We start from the raw sequence: 26,389 nt of genomic DNA on the forward strand, positions 1-26,389 counted from the left end.
GTGCCGTAAAGCTACGACACAGGACCCACAGCTTAAAGTCCCTCCCGAAGGACTTCTTCCCTGAATTTTTCTGCCCTTAAAAATTCGACGACCTCCGCCAGGTATTTGAACCCGCGTACTATTAGTCATGAGGTGGGAACGTTACCTCTAGACTACGGAGGCCGCTTGTGATGCAGGTAAGAAATAAATACTTAGGTTTCATTTCTCCAGCACTATCTGTGGTTTTCATTTTAATTTTGTAGTATGATTCTCCCATCAGAATGAAAACATCTATGCATATATTTAGCTCTAGAAACACAGTGTCCACCACTAATTTACTGCATGTAAGGAAGCTCTCTGCAATGTATTACTCACCTTTCTTGGGGTCTACCCTATATACAAGATCAAATGAAGGATAAATTGTATTCTGTAATTGGTATTTTGTAAATATAACTATTCTGTCAATTATGTCCTCTAGATAAATTCTTTTTGGCATGTTTGGTGATGTCATGATATACAGTGAAGTCAGTGAAGCATCTGCCGCCCTCATCACTCTTTCCATTGTCAGTTCCATCCACATTTTGATCTCATCCTCATCATCATCCTGAAACAACAAACTATTTTCTAGCCAAAAGTAAACTGACAGATGTACTGTAAAATGCCATCTTACTCGTATGAACTATCGTAAGATGTGTTCCATTTTCACCTTTACTGAAACATTTCAACCAAATGATGTTAAACATTAATTAAACAATGAAGGGATAAAGTAGAAACACAAGAGTGTACACTGCACACTAGTATAATAACTGCAAAGACAAATCAAATATTAAATAACATTTCATGCCGATAAAAAAACTTCATTTATCAAACCATAATATGACCTTATATATCACACAACCCTCTTCCCAACAGGAATTCTGAAAAAATAATTTATCTGTTCACACAAAATTCCTAGGTATGAATCTCAAACTAAATTTCTCTTTCCACTTCATACATACTGTCATGTGTTACTTGGACTGATTGCTGAATTTACTGCATGCCTGACTTGTAACTGCAAATAATTATAACATTCTCACTAATCTACCAACTCTACGAATCACTACAGCATATACTTAAGTCTTCTTGGTTTGTTCCGTCTTCACTGGTCGCTGCTTGGTAGCATCTTCTTACAATGGAGATCCCTGCTTCCTTGCTCACAGCCACCCACCAACTGTGACTACTGACTCACAACTGACTAACTTCAGTCAATCGGTTGATTGGGTAAATTGCAGCTGGTCCCTGCCAGCACAGTCAATCTTGGTTTTCAGTCCTATCAAGATCCATGACCATATTTTTGTTCTTTCCAAGACTTTAACGTGCTTTTAAATGGGTTCTCTTCTTCGATAAGACGAAGGCTCTGACTAGTATTAAGCACCTCTCGTCTACAGGGGGTGACTTAACCGGGCTTTCACTCACTAATTGGCCCTCTCCTGCACAGGCATAACACTTAGCACAGAACAGCACAGCAGTAAATTGTTGCTGGCCCTTGTCAGCACAGATGATATTTGTTTGGGGCCCTATAAGAACATGGCCACATTTTTCTCCATTCCAAGGTTTATATGTTCTGAAATGGGGTCTCCTCTTTGAAAAAAGGAGGGGGTTAAGTCTGTCTGGGTAGGTGCCTCTTTTCTTGCACCACAATGCAGCACAAGTACACCTGCACTCTCACAGGGAAAGGCATTTATTCTTTGTGGACAGCACACAAATTTTGACACCTTATTATAACGAATAATATTTACATAAGATATAAGGATGACCTCTGTCAACGCAGGTCAGTGCAGCAGGTTATGCCTTAACTTTTCTTTAATCTGCTCTGAGATGACACTTAGATATCTGAACAGTCACTGGCTTGGCCTCTACGATGTTTAAGGCTTCTGCCTGTCCAACTGCCCTTACATTTGGATTTTGATGATTCTGGATTACTTCTGCCTGTTTCCTGCATAATTTATTTATGTAACATATATATAACGAATTTTGAAAGCTATGTGCAATTTGTGGGCCCATATGCGACTATAAAGATTGCTGATAGCGCAGAGAACTTGGTTCTGGAGGCGCTGCACTTTCTAACGCACAGCATGGCATAGCATAGCACAGAACAGCACAAAACAACCGTAGATTGCTGCCAGCTCTTTCCAGCACAATCATTCTTAGCTTTGGACCTCACTGGGCCCCATGACCAAATTTTTGTTCATTCCATGACTGTTTCTGTGTTTGGTAATTGGATGTAATCTTTCACAAAGGAGGGGCTGGTCTTTCTCAGTAGACACATCTGTTAAAACATCCTGTTGGTCTTCCTTATATAGGCTCAGAATGGAGACCACAAAGAAAAGACAGCTTACTACACTTTTTCTGTTGTTGGTGTATCTGTTGCTATGGAAATGTGTTTACCATGCCACTGCCTAGTAACAGATGTCTCTTCAGGCACTGTTATTCTGCCTTTCATGTGTCATGCCAAAAAAAAAAGCATGCACACATGTACACACACACACACACACACACACAAAATAAGGCGATCAATGCAGCTTCACAGGTTACTGGCTGAGTCACCACTCTGTCCATGTTCTCATGTAAATTCAATGACATGTTTTGGCCACATAGATAGGATCATTAGGCATGTATAATGATTCATGTAAACTGCTATACTGTATTACAGTATTATACAATCTGAGTGGGCTGTACGTCTGAAAAAGGTTATTATTTAAACAAATATGGTACCTCTTAAAATTTAATATATAAATTCTTATGTATGCATATTTTGGTATTACCTTGTTTCTTATAGTGGTTTGTTTAAAATTTGTGTGCATTACAGTGGAGCAAACACTTACAATTCATACACTTGTCCTTTGACTACTGTTCACAATATTTTATTTAAGCATCCTTCTTCATTAATCACCTGACACACACATAGTACAGTCTGCAATGCAGCTCCACAGGTTACTGGATGAGTGACAAATCTGTCCATGTTTACATGTAAATTCAATTACATGTTCTGACCATACACGGCCACCATCAATATGCATTGATACATTTACTCTCACAACCAATTCTGATGTGTGTAAGATCAAAAGTTGCATGTATTTCAATTGTAACATTTAGAACTGATAATGCAATGCATATGTCAAGTAATAGTGAGATTTAAATTGCATCCTTTGTTGGTTTGTTAGCCTAGTTTGATACAAGCTGACATGTTTATTCTCACATGCACAAGGTCTGCCAATTTAATTCCCAAAATGGCCACAGCATGTCGCTGGGCTGCTAAGTCAGGCAAACTCATGTACACAGGCACATTTGCACATATTTCAACTTGCAATTACATGAGCCACAGACCATATGAGCTATTTGTTACAAAGCAGCAGAGGCAGTTATGTGTCTGTGGTGTACTGTGGGCAGAAAAATGAGTGACAAGAATCTGGAGTAGCAGATAAACATCAAGTTTTGTGTGAAGATTTGTAACAGTTCTAGTGAAACATTAGCCCTATTAACAGTGGCTTATGGTGAACATGTTATGAAGAATGTTATATTTTAGTGTCTTGTTACACTGATTCATGTCCATGGTTTATGCTGACCGTCTTACAGTGTATACACTTTCTCACCTTATTCTTCACGTCCACACTACATGTTTCAGCACTAATGTGTCATCTTCAGGTGTCTTTATGCATGTTAAACTATTGTACTGCATGCCATAATGTCTTCATTCTAAAAGGACTAAAATCTGTATTTGTCATATAGGGCGATGAATTCTAAATAATAAAACTTTTCAGGATTCTTCCTATGTCGCACTCAAACACGTGAATTACGCCAATCCTCTTTTATGTGAGCATTCTTCCTACATACATTTGTGTATCGCGTTCTGTGTTGTGTTTTGCTCCTGTTACTGCATGCGTTGTACTGCTGGATCTGCATGTGTTTAATGTGCATAAAGACACCTGAAGATGGCACATTAGTGCTGAAACATGTAGTGTGGAAGTGAAGAATAAGGTGAAAAAGTGTATACACTGTAAGACGGTCAGCATAAACCATGGACATGCTATGAAGAAACAGTGTTTTTTAATGGCATAGGCGGTTCAAGGAAGGGTGAGATGTGCAACATGACAAAAGAATGGGACAGCCAAAAACACAAAGGACAGGTGCAAATATGGACAGGGTACAAATCTTGGTTCACTTAGATCAAAGATTAGGTGTGAGACTAACAGCAGAAGAACTGAATATGAACAGGGAAACAGTGTGACAGATTATTACAAGGATTTGAGAATGAGAACAATTTCCACAAACATGGTGCCTCGAATCTTGATAGACAACCAGAAATGTTGGCTTCATATTTCAACTGATCTTTTACAAAATGCAAAGATGTTTGACATGTTCCTTACCGGTGATGGAACATGGTGTTTTCAGTACAACCCAGAAACAAAACGCTACAGCATGCAGTTGAAAACAAAGAATTCACCTTGGCCGAAAAAACCACGCACGTCTCGCTCACAGTTCGCAGTTGTGTTTCTTCAATCGGAAGGGGATAATTCACTATCAACTCATAGCACATGGAGTAACAGTGGATCAACAGTGTTATTTGGAAGTGCTGACTAGGTTATGGGAATCTGTTTGGAGGAAACGGCATAAACTCTAGCCTAACAAGTGGGCTCTCCACCATGGCAATGCCTAGTGCATGATGCATTAAGAACTCATGAGTTCCTGGCTAAGAAATCCATTACAAAAATGCACCATCCACCTGGTTCACCTCACTTAGCCACCTGCAATTTTTGGTTCTTTCTAAAATTAAAAAATGCCATGAAAGGACAAAGGTTTTCTGAAATTCCTAACATCCAACGCAACATGAAGTAACTGCGAGGTATTCCAGCACACAATTTTCAAGAATGTTCCTGGCAGTGGCACCATTGTCTCACAAAATGCATAGCTTCACAAGAAGTACATTTCGAAAGCAGCAGCCGCTAGTGCACAGGTAAGCAAATTTTGCTTTCATAGGGTCATTCTGGGAATTAAATTGTTACAACTTGTATGCACATACAGGGATTTATGAGCAGAATATGCGCTGGATTTGTGGACATGCACTAAAGAGTGAGCAGGGCTTTGACTCATTAACCATAGCACTTAATTATCAGTCAGTTATATGTAGAACAGGTCATGTATGTTTAAGAAAATCTCTTAAGTCCTTCATTCAGATAATGCTAACCACAATAAAAATGTTGCACTATGTTTCATTATTTTGATATCCTCTTAATACCTGCCAAAAAGAGGAAATATTGTGGCACCCACATTATCATTCAGAACTTAGTGCCAAACTGTATTATACAACTGCACATAAGGAAGAGACATGTCCTTATGTAATTCAACCATTTTTGGATATTAGAAGTATCTGTTACAATGAGCATTCATTTCTTTAATTTCAAAACTCTTGTAATATTGAGGTTGTAGTGACTGTTACCATTTAATGGGAAAAGAACAATAATAACAATACTCACAGGATCTGCAATTGGTGACACTCTGGTTCCATCTCGAATGTTTTTCTCCAGTATGTTCAGTAACCTGACTAATCTGTCTGGAGGTACTGATTCCATAGCACCAAGGGTTTTCAGCTTTGCAGCTTCACTGCATAAATCCTGCAACTGGTACTTTGGAATCATTGCTTCTGCTGGAGCATCAGCTTCCTCATCTGTAATATTTACCAGACAAAATTACCTATTACAATAAGATTCTCAAATATCATATTAGAACTTAATCTTATATAAAGTGTGCCATACCTAATTCGGCAGTCACATCCAAATCCTCAGTATTTTCAAGTACCACTTCTATGGAACGATTAAACCTTTGGTAAGTGTTAGTCTCCATTAGCTCTTCTATACTCAACTTCTCCAATACAGGAACTAGCTTTCGTTCCACTTTCCTTAATTTGGTTTTAGTAGTTGTGTATGACAAATCTGGAACAAAAATATTAAACTGCAGAACAATTCACAGCAAATTATTTTGTTAATGAACAAAGGACTGGGTCATTTAAAAGTATACCAGATCTTAGATGAATAATTAAAGCTCATCATATGACAAAATACACTTCAGTAATCTATTTGTGGAATATTACAAAACAAGTTTACACAATGTCAAATTAAAAAATCCTTATTATCCACGTCTGAGATGACAGTTGACTTGGACATTACATTCCGACAAAAAAAAAAAAGAAGAGCATCTGTATATAGAAGATGGTTGAAATGATGCTGAAAAAGCAACCACAGACAACTCGCAAGATTATGTCCTCCAACATTGGGGTTGGTCACAAGGTCGACAACACTTAACTACAAAAAATGTTCAATATTATAAAATATATACCAATACCTAAAAAATGTTCCCAAGGAGACAATTTTGAAGGAGATGGGAACCAAAATTGATTTAAGACAGCATTTCTTTTTTTTTAATTAGACCGGGAATTTTCCAATCATTCATGGCAGCAGATTGTGACACTGACCACTATCTGGTGATGGCAAAAGTTAGGGAGAGACTGGCGGTGGGTAAACAAACAAAGCAGAGAGTTCATATGGAGATGTTCAATTTCGAGAAATTAAAATAACACAGAGGGTAAAGAGCAGTGTCTTGTTGAATTCTCAAATAGGTTCACAGCTTTGGATAACTTAAGGCAATGAGGTGGATATTAAAATAGCCTGGGAAACTATTAGAGAGAACATCAAAATTCCAGCCAAAGAGAGTCTAGGTTATTATGAATTGAAATAGCATAATCCATGGTTCGGTGAAGGATGCTCAGGTTTATTATAGCAAAAGAAAAAAGCCAAACTGCAGTGGTTACAGGATCCGAAAGGGATAATCTTGAACAATATATGATGTGAAGTCAGCAGGCATTTCAGGAATAGAAAGTGGGAATATTTCAAAGACAAAATTGTTGCGCTTGCAATGAAGAGTAAGAACAAAACATTAGAGAACCTGTATAGAGGAATAAATGAATTTAAGAGGGGTTAACAACCTAGCAGTAACTTAGTGAAGGATGAGAATGGTGATCTGCTTGCAGATTCCCACAACATTTTGAATAGGTGGAGGAACTACTCTCAGTTATTGAATGTACGATGGGGTACCCAAAAGAAAACGAATTTTTTTGTGGGCAGAGCTTTTGTAGTACCGCATTTTGCCACTATGAGCGCATAGAGCTAACATTCCTGATTCGATAAGCCAACTACCGTTGCTTCAGAAGGGAAGGACTAGTTTCGGCACAGTTTACAGTGACAACTGTTTTGTGTGATCGTCGTTTTTGCAATGGCTGATTTTCGTGAACAGCGTGCGGCGGTGAAATTCTGCTTTTTGCTCGGGAAAAGTGGAACAGAAACTCTTGAAATGTTAAAAACGGCGTACAAGGACGATGCTATGGGGAAAACTCAAGTGTTTGAGTGGTTTTCCCATTTCAAAAATGGTGAAATGTCAATTGATGACAAACCTCGTTCTGGTCGTCCTTCCACGGCCCGAACACATGAAAATGTCGAAAAAATTCGTGAAATCATCAAGGAAGATCGACGACGGACCATTGAAGAAATTGTGGAGCTGTCGGGAATGACTTGGAGCTCAGCGGCCAGATTTGTGGCAGTCGGGTGACTGGTTTTTCCATCATGACAATGCCCCTGCTCACACAGCCCTGTCTGTACGACAATTCTTGACCAAAAATGGTATGACCCCTGTTCCTCACCCTCCATACTCACCCGACCTTGCCCCGTGCGACTTTTTTTTGTTTCCTCGAATGAAAAGAGACATGAAAGGAAAAAACGACGGAGGCGCTGTCAAGCATCTCAAAAGATAGATAGACAATGTTTTGAAAAATGGAATAAAAGACTAGACAAGTGTATTAGTGTAAATGGAGAGTACTTTGAAGTGGATTGAAGGTTTGTGCTTAAAATTTGAATAAATAAGTTAATAAAAAATAAGTTCGGTTTCTTTTGGGTACCCCGTCGTACATAGGGTCAGCGATGATAGGCAAATAGAAATACATACACTGAGCCATTAGTACCTGATTCTAGCCATTTTGAGGTTGAAAATGCTATTGCAAAATTGAAAATATATAAATCACCAGGCAGTGATCAAATTCTGGCACCTCATGCAGGAGGTGAAACATAATGGTCTCAGATTCACAAACTCATTAACTCTATTTTTAATAATGAAGAACTGCCTGAGCAGTGGATGGAGTCTGTTATTTTATCATTTTGTGAGAAATTTGAGTGTAGTAATTGTTATAGGATATCACTCTTATCAGTTTCACACAAATTTTTATTCAATATTCTACTCTCAAGGTTAAGTCGATATATAGATGAAATTATTGGGGATCATCAGTGTGGGTTTCGACATAACAGGCAACTACTAATCAGATCTTTTGCATTTCATCAGATACTGGAGAAAAAATTGGAGTACAATAAGATAGTACATCAGCTATTCATAGACTTCAAGAAAGCCTATGATTCGGTTAGGAGAGAAGTATTGTACAATATTCTCACAGAGTTTTTGGTACTCATGAAAGTATTTAGGCTGATAAAAATGTGTTTAAACAAAACTTATAGTAAAATCCGTAAAGGCAAACATTTGTGCGATAATTTTACTAACCAAAATTGTCTACAACAAGGAGATGCTTTATCGCCCAGTGTTTTTCAACTTTGCTTTGGAATATACAATTAGGAAAGTTCAGGAAAACCAGCGGGACTGAAATTAAATGGGACACATCAGCTGTTGGTGTATGCTGATGATGTGAATCTACTAGGTGATAACATAAGATACCATAAAGAGAAATCATACAAATTTTAATTGACACAAATAAGGAGGTTGGTCTAGATGTAAACACATAAATAACTAAGTATATGCTGCTGTCTCTTCACCAGAATGTAGGGCAAAAATCATGTCATAAGGACGGTTAACAGATGATGTGAAAATGTGGTACAGTTTAGATATTTGAGAACTAGTATAACAAACCAAAATCTCATTAAGGCAGAAATTAAGAGGAGACTAATTCAGGTGCCTGAGAACAGGGTGCTGAGGAGACTATTTGCATCGAAGAGAAACGAAGCAATGGGAGGTTGAAGAAAACTACATAATGAGGAACTTCATAACTTGCGCTCTTCGCCAAGTATAAGTAGAATGATCAATTCCAGAAGGATGAGATGGGCAGGGAATGTAGCATGAATATGGGGAGAAAAGGAATGCATATAGGATAATGGTGGGAGAGCCACAAGGAAAGTGACCACTAGTAAGACCAAGATGTAGGTGGGTGGACAGTATTTAAATGGATCTTGGAGAGACATGATGGGATGGTATGGGCTGGATCAATGTGGCTCAGGGTAGGAACAAGTGGAAGGCTCTGGCAGTGGCGTGCAGTACTATTTTTAGTAAGGGAAGCAGTGGTATCTAATAAATGAACTGATAGCAATCAACTCACCAAAAATTTACATCACTTATTGAGTCAATAAGGTCGTTTTGTATTCTGTTCAATAAACCTGTAAATACTGTACTGTTCTCAAGGTAAACATTGAGTTTATGATCATATTTCCTCAACAAGTGAACTAATTCCACATAATTACCTCGGTCGACAGAATCCACGCTTTTGTCATGACCACAGAGGGCAAGTTGCCTCTTTCCTAAATGGCAGACGATATCAATCAAGCGTTTCATTATTTCTCTATTTTCTTCACATTTTCATTATGCTGTAGTATCATCAGGCGCTTCTGATTGTCAAGGTGACATTCAATTCGAGATTTCCCAAACATGACAAGTTGCACTGTTGAAATAACGTGAGAGTCTGAGAGTTCTCATGCCATTTCAATGCTTTATGAAGGTTGCTGATATCACAAAACCCAGTCTTATTCCATATATCTTTTTCACTGAGAAACAACAGGCATGCCAACAAAACAATTTTCCTATATTACAGCAACCAGATAGTCATTGTGTTTTAGAATACTGTTCCAAAGTAAGTTTCCTCACACATAATTTGGTTTGTGCTATTAAACCCCGTTTTAAAAGACTTTAGACTGCACAGTCGTAGTCATGTTGTCTGCCAGCATTCATTTTAGCTGTGCCCTGTGCATGCAGTCTAATCACTCCCCTGCCACTTGTACCACAATATCACACTTGCTTCCCCTTCGCAGATAGCTTCTTTCTGATGCATCAAAATATGATCACAAATACAATCTTACGCCATATATATGCACTTACAATATTTTAATAAAACTTAATGTTACCTATAACACCCAAAAAGACTGAAACCACACATAAATAGTTAATTTTCACATAACCATCGAAACAATACATTCCTTTGCTGGCTTAGCCAGCAAACCGAAATATGCTTCCCTAGGCCACTTCAGGTGAGATGAATTCGTACAAAGATTAACAAAAGGAAACTTCGTCTGTCAACCCAAGCAGGGTAAGGGAGGAGTAGGTATGTGGCCTTGAACATGAACATGCGCTAAAATATTAAGAACATGACAATATTCACATCCTTATTATTCAAACTGAATTATTTATATATGACTTATTTCCTTTTCGTTTCTTAACTACGGAAGCAATGCTTCCCTTGCTTCCATGCACGGCACACCACTGGTCTCTGGTGAACATGGTAATGAATCTTTGGGTTCCATAGAATGCTGCAAGTTCTTGAGTAGGTACACAATTGGCAGCTTCTCAAGAGGGCCCAGCTCCATAAGTGAGTGAGTGAGCAAGCGCTTGTACACTATTTTTGTTTAAATCTGTCCTTTATAGTGATAAGTGTGATTTTTCACATGTCTTTGACCAAAATTGTATTTTTGCTGAATGTATGAAGTGAGAGTTGTAAATTGAGGTAAATTTGTCTGAGTGTTTTAAGCCAGGTACTTGGAAAATAGACTGGGTGCGAAAGGGTTAATTATATGTAGGACATCCAGGTAGATACTGAATTTCAGGTCTACTTTTGGGAAGTCTATTTCAGGGCCAGAAATTATTGGGTTTGTTTCTAGAACTGAGCTAGATTACTTTATAATTTTATTCGCAAGCCTTATGATTTCATTTTCAACAGGACAGACTGCTGATAGTAACTGTAGAAACGATATCGTCACAGTAGTAAAGGATGTTGCTGAATGCCAAGCTAAGCAATATAGGAAAACCTGCCAAGAGAGGAATGTTTATTATATTAAGTATATGTGGGTGACAGGGAGTGACCTGTAACTTAAATCTGAAGTCCGTTACCTTCACATGAGGCACTATCATCAACTGCATCATCTGGTTTGTGATTTACAAAACTTCTTTTTCTTTTCTTTATCCTTTCAGAAAGAGATGATCCATGATCCAGATGTGCAATGACAACTTTTTTTCTTTCTTCTTTCTCTGGAAAGAAAGACTGTGAATGTAGACATACTGAAAAAGAAAAAGCTATATAATATCCTTCTACACACAATATAACCACAGTATCATATTTAAAATATACTGTATATAAAATGTATGTGTAAAATTTAGCATATACACTGTAAACAATTAACCTATAATGAATTACAAATTGGGTTAGTAGTGATGATACCATTCTGAATGCCCTCACTCTATAAGCCATGGAAGCTTCTTTCTTGCTTTTCCATACATGCACAAACTGAAACTAGGCTAATACTTCTTATACACTGTGGCATGTAGACCCATTGCTAGGCAACAACCATGAAACAAACAATTAGACAACAGCCCATAAAGAGCAAGAGAAGAGTGGTGTTTTCTGTGCGGTCCATGCTGAGATGTTATAAGAGAAATGGTTGTTGAGTGAGTGAGTTCAGCTGAGGATTGGCAGTTCAGTTGAGCTCTTCAAGGTAGGCTGAGAAAATACGGCATTATAGTCGCCCTGATAACTGACAAGAGTTCAGTCACTGGACATTTGCTGGACAGTAACAATGTGAGTGCAGGAAGCTTAACACTCCCACCGCTCGAAATCACTGCTAGGTAACAGATGTTGAAGTTACAGCAGGCTGGAAAAAGCTTAGTAGGTGCTGTGGTGATCTACAAATTGTTGAGATTAGCAGTGGTGCTGTAATTACTTGCAGTTAGGAGTTGTGACAATAAATTTTATATCCAACCCATTCCCCATTTACAGTCATACACCTCTAAAAATGATAACTTTTATAGAATATATAGGGCGTTCAATGATTGAGGAAACCTGGCAGCAGCTTGGATCGGACACAACATTTCTCACATATTGCTGCTGTAACTGCTGACAGTGGATCGAGTCATTAGCGCTAATAAACACGCGCACTCTCGCTAGCATACAGCAGATGAAACATTTCTCCATGACTACTGTGCCCTTCCCCACTTGCGAGAGTGCAATCATGTCACTCATTCCCTCACACCAGTTTATGTACATGCACACATTTATGTGAATACTGTAAAAAGATAACACAAACTTACGGTGCTAAATAACAGTGCTGAAAGTGAGCCCTTTCTGCATGTGAACATGCTTTGCATCCCAAAATAAATTATACGATACTTTCTGAGGTTGGTCCACGGTAACTGAACCAATTATGCATGTTATTTCATTCTGCAGAGCTTCAGTGGTGTGAGAATTATTCTTGTAGACATTTCCCTTTAGGTTTCCAGAAAGTTAAAAATCGCAAAAACTGATATCTGGGAATCTGGGAGGCCAGAGTACCCGTCTGATTATTCTGCCCTCAAACTCTTCCCGTATTGCAACCATGGTTAAATTAGCTGCACGTGCTGTAGCGCTGTCTTGCTGAAAATACCCATATTCATGTTGTCTTTCTTCAGCAGTCAGCTGATTGAAGAACAAATTCAGCATATCATTAATGTAGCGGTCAGAGTTCAGAGGTTCAAGAAAAAATAAGGGGCCAATCATTCGCCGTGGGCATACAGCACACCATACCCCAACGTTTTCACTATGTAATGGCACTTGCTGTATAGCGAGAGGATTTTCTTCACTCCATATTCTTACATTTTGTGCCTTGACATGGCCACTAACGCTTCATCTGTCTTGAACAGAAGCTGCGGATCCATGATTCCATCGTGCACATTTTGCAACAGCCATTTGTAAAAACGAATTCTTGCTGCATAATCTGGTTGTTTTAGCTCATGCACAACTGTTATTTTATACAGGCGAAATCTGATTAATTTAGTGTTTGTGAAAGGAGATCCTAGTGAAACACCGGTTTGCTGTACTAAGCGTCTTAATCATTTTCGAGGACTGTCTGTAGCCATGCCTCAATATCCCAAACCTTTTTCTTCAGTCAGCACAATCATCTTCAATCGCTTCTTTGTCACACACTGAACCTCTGGCCCACCACTTTTTCGCAAGCTTGGATACACACAACTTTGTGGGAATTGGCGAATCAGGATATTTACAAAGAAACTCATGGATACATTTTATGTAAGTTTCTTTCCTTGCAAAATTTTCGACAATAAATACATGCTGTTCAATAGTGAACTTCATTTCAGTATAAACCTCTAACACAGACTGACTATTAATACAACTTATTGTAGTGACAAAATCAGTCCACCTAGTGGCATGTGTTTATCAGAGCTAATGACTCATTCTGCTATCAGCAGTTACAGCAGCAATCTGTGAGAAATGTTGTGCCTGCTCTGCGCTGTTGCCAAGCTTCCTCAATCATTGAACGCATTGTAAATTACATCCAAGTAACGCTTTGTTACTCTGTAACAAATATGGTAACATTTCTCTCATTCTCAAAGGTAAATGAAGGACATATAGGAGTTTAACAACAGGTATCCCACTGCAGTTTACAACCAGCATAGGTACCGCCACAGCAAAAGTTGCAAAATGGCACCACCTCTGCAGCAGAAAGGGAAATGTATCATATGGCTTGTTCATTTTCAATGCATTAAGAAGAATGCAAAGAGAGTGTTAACAGGTTTATGGTAATCTGGAAGCTCCCTTACAATGAAATGCCAAGCATTTAAGTAAACTGGCTTCATTACAAAGAAGTGCTGCGGCAGAAGAAAGCATGTCACACAAGCTCAAAACCAAGTTCAGCAAGTTACATACTGCATATATAAGTTGTTGGATGTTTTTAGGTCATTTGTTATTGACACCAAAGTGCCTTATACCACCTAAAAATGTTTTCGTACCACGGTCAGTGTCTACAGATATTGTGGTTGTATGACTGTGAATGTAATTTGGAATATGCAACTCTGACATGTGGACAGATGGATGGAGACGAAAACACCTTCTCAGAAGGTGGAAAATCACTGATATGGCAGTGTTCCATGTGTCCAGAAGGGACAACACACAACCTGTTTCTCTGAGAAACAGAGAACACCTACATTTCCTGTGAGATCGAGAAGCCCTGTCCAAAAGTGAATGTACTTAGTGTGCAGTTACAAGCTACAGAGTACCTTTTTCTCTGACAAGGAAACAATTCACTGGGGCCCTTATCTAGACATGCTCAAGCACTTTCTTTTTCCTTAATAGGTAGACAATGGTTGCGATCATGCCATCTTTCAGCAGGAAAGCGCACCTCCACAATGGTCCCCTGATGTGCATGATTTCCTGAATGGAACCTTAAAAGACAAATAGTATGGTCATGGGGGACCCATTGCTTGGCAGCGAACCTGACTAAACCTGAAATTTTTGTTTGTGGTTATATTAGTAACCATATTAATGTTAAAAATTCAACAGACATTGAAATTTGAGATACAAGACTTCTGATGCTCTCTAACATGTGACTCCATACAACGCCTGGCAGAACCCTGCTGCCTTATATCACCTGTGACATGAATATTTGTAAAGAGTTTCATTAAAATATTGTGTATTTTCTGTCTTTAAATTTTGTACCTTTACATTATTATAACAGACCACCCAATACATTCTGACTGACTCTGTACTGTAGTCAGAAATATAACTAGTAGCCCGATTTGTTCTAATACTGAATGTGAAGTATCTGAAGCTTTCTTGGCAGCCAAACTTGTTAAAATCTTCTTGGCCTATCAGCTGTGTTAAATGATTAAAAATTACTAATGCTTCAGGAACCACCTGAACCTCACTCACTCGCAAAAGAAAGTCCGAATAGCTATCCCATAAACTCGATTCACTGGTCTTTCTCCAGGAGTATTAGAACCAGTATGCTTAGGTAGGTTCACAGCTCTTAGAGTGAATCATGTATGCAGAACATTCCACCAAACTTAAATCTCATTACACCTAGTATTCAACAATGAGAAGCTTAATTCTTTGTACTCATCACACAATATTATCAGAGTGATCAAATCAAGGAGTATGAGATGCACATGCTGGAGATACAAGGAACTCACAGAAAACTTGAAGATATGAGTGGGAGGATATACTTGTAATTATGTTGAATCTTACAGAAAAAGGGCATGAGCATGTGAACTAGACTGATCTGGCTTAGAGTAAGCCCAATGGCATGCTCCAATGAACATATCAACAAAACTTTGGTTTCCATAAAAGCTGAAATCTTACTTATTAGGTAAGCGACTATCAGCTTCTATTACGCACTCTGCTCCATGAGGTTTATTAAATATAACAGTCATTCCCACTATAACAAACCTTTCTGACGCTGCAGTTCTCTTTCTTTCTCTCTCGCTTTGAAATATTTCGACTTATTTTTCGGTTCTCCTTCACTGTCTGATCCAGAATCGATTGTCTGAAGATGCTGACTTGCATTTATTGATATTTTATGATTTGATGTAATTCCTAATTTGCATGCAAGAGTTGGAGATTTTTCTGCAAACTCCCTCAAACTCCTTTGCATTAGAGCCTGATCCTGAAACAAGCAAGATTCATATCACATTTAAGAATGTTCGTTTCTCATGAAATTAGAAAGTAACCATTTACTGATTTCACTTCAAATTGAATCAACTAAAACTCCGTGGCCTGTAGTCCTCAAGCAAACTATACCGACCAGCCAAGTGACCGCCACTTGTCAGCTATATCAGTGCCAAATTTTGCAGATAAAGGGTGTCACATGGCCAGTGCAACGGATGTGGTGTACACAGATATATAACTTTCAGGCTCTTGTAAGACCTATAAATACACCTGTCTGCATGTGTGCTCCTTACATATGTATCTTTTGAAGGGACTGACATTTGGAAATTGTACTTTCTAAAATCAAAGACAGGTTATGTAAATCACACAAAACTTCCAATTCATTCAAAATTCAAGAAACATACAGCAGATACAAAGACATTTTTAACAAAAGTGCAAGCTCTTGTAAAAACTTAATTTTGTTTCTTTTTTTTAAATTGTAGCCTGTATAGCCTGCTATGCAATGACCACAAACTGGAAGGCTATACCAGGGCCACTTCTTGGCAGCGGCTCAGTAAACATGTTCGTGTTGCTAGGCAGCAGATTCTTAATAATGCAACAGTTCGACCACAAGAATGGAAAATATGTGTTTCCTATGTGGTCCTGTCGAGATTTTATAAGCAAGGAATAATGTCAGTTTAGTTAGTTCTGTTTGGGAGTTTATGAAGAGAGGAAATGAGCAAGAGGATGAGGAACAGCCATTGTTTGAGCCATTACTAGGAAACATCTAGTAAGAGACTGACAAAACTAGATTGTGTGCTCTAGTGAACTGGAAAACGTGGAAATGGCATGGATAAAGTGGCTGGGGCATGAATCTGATCACTCACCTCCATCTAGTGCCAAGGTCAAGAATAGTGAAGCTATACCGCCACTCTGCAATACATCTTCGTGGTGCAGTGCTTAAATAATTAAGGACAGGCAACTTTACCATTACCCCCACTATAAAGTCATAGCCTGGAAAGTGGCAAGACTTTAAAAATATATGTGCACTTTGATTAATTCAGTTTTAGAAATCCTAGCCACTTGAAATAAGCCACTTTTATACACACATAAAAAATCTCTGTACAAAATCATTTTCCATAAAAAAACAAGAATTGAAGAATGCCATCTTCTGGGATGTGGTGCCATGTATAACTTGTGTGAACCGACGTTTCGGAGGAATGTATCGCCTCCATCTTCAGGGTAGAAAAATCCAAGAGTCTGCAGCCACCTGCTCACGCTGGTTCATCGCTTGCGGATTTTTCTACCCTGAAGATGGAGGCGATACATTCTTCCGAAACGTCGGTTCAATTAACATCTACACGATGCCATATCCCAGAAAATGGCACACTTCAGTCACCGCCATGAAAACCTCAAATCTAAAACATATATTAATTAAAATATTCAGTATGATAAAAACTGGAAAAATATCATTCTGCAGTTGCATAAATGTAAAACTGCAAAAACAAAGGCTGCCCAAAACCTTTTCTTCTCACCAGCTTAATCTATTTCATCAATACTCGCGTATATTCTTAACGCTTTCCTTACATGCATAATGCATAATAGAAGTATCTGCTTTACCTCTGCTGTTAACCTGTTTAACCGTACAACAGGTTCTTTTAATCTGGTGTCAGAGAGAGAAACAGACTTCTTATCCTTTCCACAAAACAACCTGGATTCTTCCTTTTCATGGGCAATGGGGGCTACACTTGCCTGGGCCGGTGATGATCCTAAAAGTAATGGGTTGCATTTAGTACTACCGTGAAGCATTGACACAAAATATTTAGTTTTATGAGTTCAAGACTACACACACCCACATGCCCACACACACACACACTTACATTCATTAATTTCTACACTGCTGAATATTTGTATATTAAATCTTACAATTTCTTCTTTACCCATTTAATAACTGAAAGCATTTTCTCTTAATGGAGAGAAGCTGCAAATATAGCGAATAAGCAGTTGCAGACAGCCGACAAGGGGCAGTCCTCCAGCTGGGGGGTTGAGTGTGGGACTAAACACTCTTCACTGTAAAAAATAAGCCTGTTACAAAAATGTTCAAAAAGCCAGTATAATCAGAACGATCAGGTAAAGGATGAAGTGGGCAGGGAATGTAGCACAATGGGGGACAAGAGGAATGCATATAGGATGGGATAGTATGGATTGGATTGATCTGGCTCAGGATAGGGATCAGTAGAGGGCTCTTGTGAACACGGTACTGAACCTTTGGATTCGTAAAATGATGTGAAATTCAAGAGTGGCTGCACAATTGGCGGCTTCTCAAGAAGGGCTCAGTTCCATGAGTGAGCGAGTGGTTGAAACATTTTCTCTTAACCCTTTAAAAGCTACCTGGTTCTGCACATAACACCTACTTTAACATACTGAAAGTCTGGATTCGGCTCCACAGAATATAACTGTGGTTTTGCCTGGTTCTCACAATAAACAGTGATTGTTCCCATAACTGACCACCTGATCTTTGTAGTGGATGGATGTGTTTCCTGTGAGGTACAAACTGAATTTTCATATACTTTGAAGAATTCAGTCTTTAAAGGGTTAATCCTTGAGCAATCATACACTTCAAATGAAGTACAGGATTCTGCATATAGGGGCATCGTGATAGTCCATAAAATAATGGCCCAGGGTACAGAATTTTAAATAAGCTATACCTTCACACTCACATAGGATGTGTGTGGCTGTTTCATCTTTTTCTAGGCATCTTTTGCAAATAGGACTGACTGTCAGTCCCAGTTTGAGAAAGTGTCCTTTTAGGTGGCTGTCCTGTAAGTAGTCCAGCCACCCACCATGACTGGTTTCTGTTTAAAATCAGCAGTTCTTTAGGTTTTCTGCCATAGGTAACTATGTGTTTTAGCAACCATGTTGTATACACAATGCACTGCCTTTGATCTTCGTCGCCAAGTTCTCTTGAATGCATCTCTGCAGGTCCAGAAGCTTTATAGGTCTTGTTTGTTACCATCTGCTTTTTCCATGTCATCCCATTCTATAAAGTTATTCCAAGGCAGTTAACCTCACTGGACAGCTGGATTGCTTTCTATAGAAGACTACTCTCAGGCCTTGGCCTTTTAGCAGTGTGAGTTGGGGTTTCTCCCTGCTTAGGCATGCCCTGGTTGCTGGGTGTCCCCAGTTCCTACTTGGCTTGCCCTTTGCTTTCTTTAGCTTCTGCCCAGTACATCCAGACAATTTTATTTTTGCTAGGTAGAACTTGTTTACTCATGAGGCTAATTGTCTCAGACCTTCTCCTTCTGCAGGTGTCCCTGCAGTGGTGTGTCAGAACTGTTGGCTCCCAAGATAGAGGTTCTTGATGTTACCGCATGCAGATATCTCATTACTGGTTCATCCCTGCCCTTGGCTGAAACCTCAACAGTGGGTTCAGTGTCTTAGGGGATCATTAATGACATTGGCTAATTTCCATCTCAATGTTATGCAGCCCTTAGCATAATCCCTCCCAACTTGGCTTGGGTGCACCAATGGCCTTGTTCACCATCTTTTCAAATTTTGCTCCCCTCTTTGGCAGTGATGCCAGTGTTGGCTTTTGGAGGGAGCAAAATTGATCATGTTGGATTTTTAGATTCTTGCAGTGGTGACTGTGAAGAGTACTGCATTCTGGTAGAAGTTCATCAGTGTTTCCATGAAATATACCACATGCCTGGTACTTGCCAGTGTCTTCCGTGACTTATTCTTTGGTTCTGAAGTGGGAGGCAGTACATTCCTCCAAAAGAGATGTGAACTGCTACCAGGCTGTGTCATTAGATCTGAAAATGTGGACTCTTCAAGAAAAATCATGTTTCCATATGGAGAAAATTTATGAGATATGGCTGATACCCAGTCCTTTAGAGGGATATTGTGTTAATCCAGCCAGTGTTTAATGTTTGCAGTATTAAAATAAATTAGTATGCACAAGAGAGCATTAAAGGTTGTGGTGTATGAGAAATCAGTTAAGCCCACTCCTTATGAATGCCTGTGTGTGTGTGCATGTATTGTATGTGAGTATGGACTCCCCCCCCACCCCCACTGCATTCGCATTTGGAGGCTGAAGCTAGAGCAGTGATCATTGTAAACCAAAATCCAAAGGACATGGACATGCATACATGTATCAGGGCATGAAAGAAGAAGAATGCATCCTATGAACAAGGACTGGTAAATGATATAAAGACATGTATATGACAAACATCCTATGGTCCCTAACAGAAGTGAATGGAAAGAAGGGTTTCAACCAGACAGCAAAGAGGGGTTATTCTGTTGCACAGATGTTTCTAAGACAAAGGCATTGGGGCTTGGGTGTATGGTCATGGTACAAGGAAGAAGCTTAGCTTCAGCCTTGGAAAACACATCACAGTATTACAGGCAGAAGTGTACACCATCAGGTCATTCGCAGGTGAGAATCTAGAGAGGAACTATAAAAATATAAACATCTATATTCTATCAGAGAGTCAAGCTGCAATTAAAACACTTGGCAAATACCATATCACCTCAAAACTGGTCTGGAACTGCCATCAATCCCTCATGAAGTTGGCTGGACATAACACACTTCAACTGATATGGGTGTGAGGTCACAGGGGTATTGAAGGTATTGGAACTGCCAATCAAATGGCAACATTTGGATCTGAATGTCCTTTTATAGGGCCTGAGCCAGCATGTGACATTTCAGCAGGACTGCCAAGAAGGCTTTCAGAGACAGGACAGAGACCACAAAAAATACTGGGAGTAATTAACAGGACTCAAACATGCATAGGGTTTCCTACAAAGACCCTCTGCCAGAAGAACTACAAACTATTAAAACCAAACAGAAACCATTTACAGTGTGTGATGGGACTACTTACAGGGCATTGTCACCTGAAAGGACACCTTTTCAAAATGGGATTAACCAATAATACCACTTGAAAAAGGTGCCTGGAAAAAGATGAATTAGCCATGCACGTCCTATGTGATTGTGAAGCTGTAGTTTACTTATGATTTTGTCACCTGGGACATCATTTTATGAAGCCAGGTGACTACTAAGCAGATAATTAAGGTCATGGTGTAATGACCAAGTAAGCCCTACCACCTGTTGGTTCCTTCCTTCATTCATTCATCCACTGATGTAAATCATATCAGGTGGATTCCATGTACTCACTAATGCTATGATTTGAAATTGTACTCTCTCAACAATTACACTTTTCAAAGTAGCTGTGTTTACTTCTTTCAGCTCCTTTACCACTATTAACTTTGTCAACATTAATATTCTCAGTGGATGGTTTCAAAACAACCTTCCCCATTTCCAGTGATAAGTTTCATAATATATTTTCCTTATATTAGGGCATGCACATCTATAGAAATATCATCACACAATTTACACATTAATTACATTCCATCATTAACCCACTGTCAACATGATAGGTGGCTGCCCACTCTCTCCAAACAGCCAAACTATGTCTCCAAGATATTTAGAAACTTCCTGCTTAGACTGTGTTTGCATTCAGTAGAGATTTTTGTATATACATTTTTTTTTAAATAATAAAAAAGTTCCTTGACAAAAAATGCATTTTATTTATCAATATACACCAAAGAAAACACAACATTATAATATTTTCAGTAACCATGCAGCAAAGGATGGGGCCAGCAGCCACTTAGATGGGGCTGCAAATAGCAGGCAGTGTGCCAGGTGAAGAATATTCATGGGGTTAAGCAACTTTACTTTTCAAACTGCTGGCCCAATTCCATTACGCACAGATAAGTTGGTCCTTTTCAGATGAAAATATATGATCATCTATTGAATTAAATGTCAATACTGCACCACTTAATTCCATGTATTCGCACTGAATACAAAATTACTCACTACCTGTTTCACCAGCCAACCCTATCCCAACCTCATGGACTTCCACCAAATCCAACTCATGCTTAATTAATTTATTTGCTACCAATTTTAACAAACCTGCTCTATACATGTTTATAGGGTTGTGTAGAATTAAATTTTAAGGTAGCTAAAATCATATTTCACTATGTAACATTCACGTGAGATTTTACATTAATCTTGGCATAATTTGTGTGAACTAACTCTTATCATTATCCTACACTGGAACATTCTGTTATATTTTAATCATATGGTGCATATTTATAACCCATCAGTGAATCAATCATTTATCACAACTGTTTGTGGAGGGGTGGGAATGGGGGAGCTCATAAGCCACCCCCAGGGGTGACTCTCTCATGTAGGTTGCCCTGGTCACAACCTCATGACTAACTGGTGTCGCACTTCCATTAATCATCTGGGACACCCCTCTCCCCCCGAACATGGACTCTTGGTTGTGGAGGCTTGTGAGGGTTTCATTCACTAGAGGACCAAACCACCTAAGCTAAGTTGCGAGGCATCATGCTGAGGGCTGCATGGCACTGGGGTGGTAATTAGCCAATGTCCTGAACAATCCCCTCCGGGCACTAGGCAGCGCCATTGTATTTATACCTTCCACTCATATGGGGCACTGCGGGTGGCAACCTTTTAAATCCCCAAGACGCGTGGGACCAAAATGAAAGGAACCAAAAAGAAAAAAACAGTCATAAGGACCTTAAACTGAAGAGGGACTCCCCTCCAAGGCGATCCCCATGAGAAATGCTTCAGCGTCCAGCTGGAAGCTCTGGTGAACCACTAAGAGACTCAGGTGAAGCCAGCAAACCTGCTGTTGAACTTCCAACCAAAGGCAGGGACGAACCAGTAGTTCGAAACCTAGATAAAACCAAAAACTCTCTTGGGAGTCAGTAGTACTGACATACCACTGCAGGGGGCTAGTACCTCTAGCACACCTGCAGTAGAAGAAGGATTGGGACACCTAGTCTCTGCAGTAGGTGGACTCCATCTAGCAAAAAACGCCTTGTCTGGATGCGCTAGACGGAAGTTGAATAAGGCAAGAGCTGCAGCAAGCAAAGCAGGAACAGGGGCAGTCGGCAACCAGGAAATGCAGGCTCATCCAAGCTGGAAGAAAGCCCCACTGGTAACTTTAAGAGGCCAAGGTGAGAGGGCAGTACCCCTACAGAAATGGCCAGAACTCCAAAAAGGCCCAGGGACTTACAAGGACCAATATAGAGGTAGCTATCTTCATGGAAACTTATCCTGAGGATAAGCTTACCGAAGATGAACAGAATTCCATTCTGGAAGCACTGGGGGAGGTGTTATGTAGGACTGCAAAGGGAGAAGTACCACACCTGAAATCCTACAGACTAGTGGGATGTGCACTTATTTATGCATGTGCCGACCAACAATCTGGTCAATGGCTCAACAAAGCCATTGACAACCACAGGTTAGAATCAGGGCCCAGGCTGAAGGCTACTTATGCCAGGAACCTGCCCAAGCCTGTTAAAGTGGCTCTCTGGACTAGGAATAAAGTTGCCCAGAATCAAGAAGAGCTGCTGAAATGGATTGCAGACCTTAATCCAGGACTTCATACTGGGAACTGGAGGGTACTCGATAAGCAACCTGAGTCGAAAGGCCAAAGGCTCATCTTATTCATAGACCGGGACTCCCATACTATTATACAGAGGACCTGCTACAAAATATTTACAGGACTCTCACAGGGGACTGTTAAGGTGCTGGATGTTCCTGAAGTTCAGCGCCAGATGGAGCCTGCGACAGATACAGTATCTTATAACTCGGTCTCTGAGGAGGAAAGTGATGAGATACCCAGCCCCACGGATGACCATACAAAGGGATCACGGGGCCCCTTCACACGGAACCCAGTCCGAGGACAGAGAGGGACATAAGATGGAAACTGACCCCTCCTCAATTGGAAGAGATCATGAAATATCTTCAAATCAACCTACACCACAGCAAAGCTGCCACTGCAGCTCTGTGCCAATAACTAGCTGAGGGTAAGGCAGATATAGCACTTATTCAGGGACCTTGGTTATACAATGGTCAAATAAGGGGCCTAACTAACACAGGGGGAAGAGTTTACTCTGCTCTACCGAGTAATAATGCAAGATCTTGTGTTTATATCAGGAATCATGTTAATGCCTTGCCTTTGCTGGAGCTCTGTTCTAGGGTTGCAACAGCAGTAAGGATAACATGCCTGTATCGAGGAGGCAGCAGGGAGCTGATTATTGCTTCAGTCTACCTTCCATACAACTCGGATGAACCACCACCATCTAAGGGGATGAGTGACATCATAGACTACTGCTGTAGCAGGAAGAAGCAACTCATTATTGGGTGTGATGCCAACGTGCACATCTTGTGGGGGAGCACCGGCACTAATCCAAGGGGAGAGAGCCTTATTCAATTTCTGGTGAGTTCAAACCTGAATATTCTAAACCATGGTAATGAACCTACCTTTGTGGTTTGCAATAGGAAGGTTATTGATTTGAAACTAGGGACAAATAACATACGAGACCTGGTAAGTAATTAGCATGTATCTGATGAGCCGTCCCTATCGGATCACAGATATATAGGCTTTCAAATAAGCAACATTAGAGTAGATCAAGCTACTTATAGGAATCATAAGAGAACCAATTGGGAGTATTACAAAGATGACCTAAAGGTAAATCTAGAGAACATCTCGCGAAATATACGCACAATAAAGGATGTTGTTCGGTCCGTTGACCAGTTGCAACGGGCTATTATCTCGACCTTTAATCGGAATTGTCTGGGTAAGACCACTCGCGGACCGAGGAGAGCGGCTTGGTGGAATAAACAGCTGAGTGGGCTTAGAACCAAAATGAGAAGTCTGTTTAATGCAGCAAAAAGAACAGGGCCGTGGAACACCTACAAAGAAGCCCTTATCTGTTACAACAAAGAAATAACGAAAGCCAAGATCCTCATGGAGGAGACACTGCCAGGAGATCAATGATGTACCAGGCAGTGCCAGACTCATGAGGATCATGGCAAAACAGGCGACCAAGAAGGTCAGCACAATTAACCTGCCTAACAGGCAGTATACTCAAACAGGAAGGGAGACACGGAACGAATTATTCTGGGTTCACTTTCCTGATTCAAAATTGATTGATAATTTGGGCGATGGACAGGGTCAGCAAAACCTGGACACTTGTCAAAGCAAGACAAATTGGGCAGACTGCAACTTGGCCAAAGTCATAATTAACCAATCAAAAATCAGATGGGCGCTGAATACATTAGACCATTTAAGTCAGAGGGAACAGATGGAATTGTACCGGCACTTTTACAGCATGGGGCAGAACTTTTAGTTTCACGCCTATGCCGCATATATAGAGCCTGCATGGCATGTGGTTTCATCCCCATGGCTTGGAGGCAAGTTATTGTGACGTTTACCCCAAAGCCCGGGAAACTTGATTATACCAAGGCTAAGGCTTATCGTCTTATCAGCCTGTCTCTTTCTTGTTGAAGACGATGGAGAGAATAGTGGATAGACATATCAGGGACGGGGTGTTAAGGACATATCCTCTATACTGGAACCAGCATGCCTACCAAACAGGTAAATCTACCAAAACCTCACAAGAGCATTCCTTGACATAGAGGGAGCTTTCGACAGAACCTCATTTGATATAATCAAACAGGTTGCTGCAAATCATGGCGTAGAGCCTGCAATATGCTGGAAAGCAGACCCATAGCTGCTACATTATCAGGAGAAACCCTGGGGGCATCCACGTCTAGGGGTTGTCCGCAAGGGGCGCACTCTCACCTCTGCTGTGGGGCCTGGTCGTCAACGATCTCCTGTGGGGACTTAATGATGATGGTAATTATAGTTTAATATGCTGATGACATAGCAATCCTCATAAATGGAAAATTCCTTTTGACTGTATCAGAGCGTCTTCAAACAGCTCTGTACATGGTCCAACGATGATGTGAAAGAACAAGTCTTTTCATCAATTCCAATAAGACGGTAATTATACTGTTTAGTAGGAAGAGAAATATAAAGGGCCTTAAGGATGTGACCCTCTTCAATAAGACAATCCAGCTCTCCAGTGATGTCAAGTACCTTGGTCTAGTATTAGACAAGGGAATGACATGGAAAAAGCAGCTGGACAAGGTCATCAATAAAGCCTATACGGCTTTTTGGACATGCACAAGCATACAACGCTTTTATTGACCATCACAAGACAACAAAACAGAAAAAATCAAGGTTAGCACCCAGCTATGGTCTCGCTACATGTTTCAGCCACTAACGGCCATCATCAGGCAAACACATATTAACAAACATATACCACTGAACTGCTGTACATTAGATTGGATACAATGTTATTGATCACTTAAAATACTTTGCGTAAAAATACAATAAGTCAGATTATTTAAAAACTAAAATTTATTGTATAAAAAAGGACAAAACTTAATTGATGTTATACAACATCAAATCAGTCATTGGTGTTTTACTTTTCATATGTTTCCATGGACCAATTGGAAGTTCGATATTTCATTTATATAAGAATGTATAGGAGGCCCGTGATGTTGCAAATTAATTAATTGTATAGTCGGTGCCTCGTCTTACGAAGAATTGTCTGTACTAAATGTCACTGTTTACTTTCCATACAGTACGGACAATTCTTCGTAAGATGAGGCACCGACTATACAATTAATTAATTTGCAACATCATGGGCCTCCTATACATTCTTATATAAATGAAATATCGAACTTCCAATTGGTCCATGGAAACGTAT

The 26,389-nt window shown here is 39.8% G+C and overlaps 1 protein-coding gene across 3 annotated transcripts in view; it reads right to left on the minus strand.

Moving 5' to 3' along the window:
- LOC111869334 (nipped-B-like protein A) overlaps window positions 1–26,389 on the minus strand; it is a 238,205-nt gene that overhangs the window by 113,797 nt on the left and 98,019 nt on the right. For all 3 annotated transcript variants that reach the window (XM_023860790.2, XM_023860789.2, XM_023860788.2), the window contains 6 exons: window positions 17,357–17,505; window positions 15,539–15,755; window positions 11,218–11,355; window positions 5,772–5,948; window positions 5,493–5,683; window positions 355–583 (listed from right to left, as the gene is read on the minus strand). In XM_023860790.2, coding sequence (XP_023716558.1) covers window positions 355–583; window positions 5,493–5,683; window positions 5,772–5,948; window positions 11,218–11,355; window positions 15,539–15,755; window positions 17,357–17,505 — 1,101 coding nt within the window. The remainder of the gene's footprint in view (window positions 1–354; window positions 584–5,492; window positions 5,684–5,771; window positions 5,949–11,217; window positions 11,356–15,538; window positions 15,756–17,356; window positions 17,506–26,389) is intronic.

This window comes from Cryptotermes secundus, unplaced genomic scaffold, assembly GCF_002891405.2.
Source record: "Cryptotermes secundus unplaced genomic scaffold, Csec_1.0 scaffold541, whole genome shotgun sequence".
In the NCBI taxonomy this organism is placed as follows: domain Eukaryota; kingdom Metazoa; phylum Arthropoda; class Insecta; order Blattodea; family Kalotermitidae; genus Cryptotermes; species Cryptotermes secundus.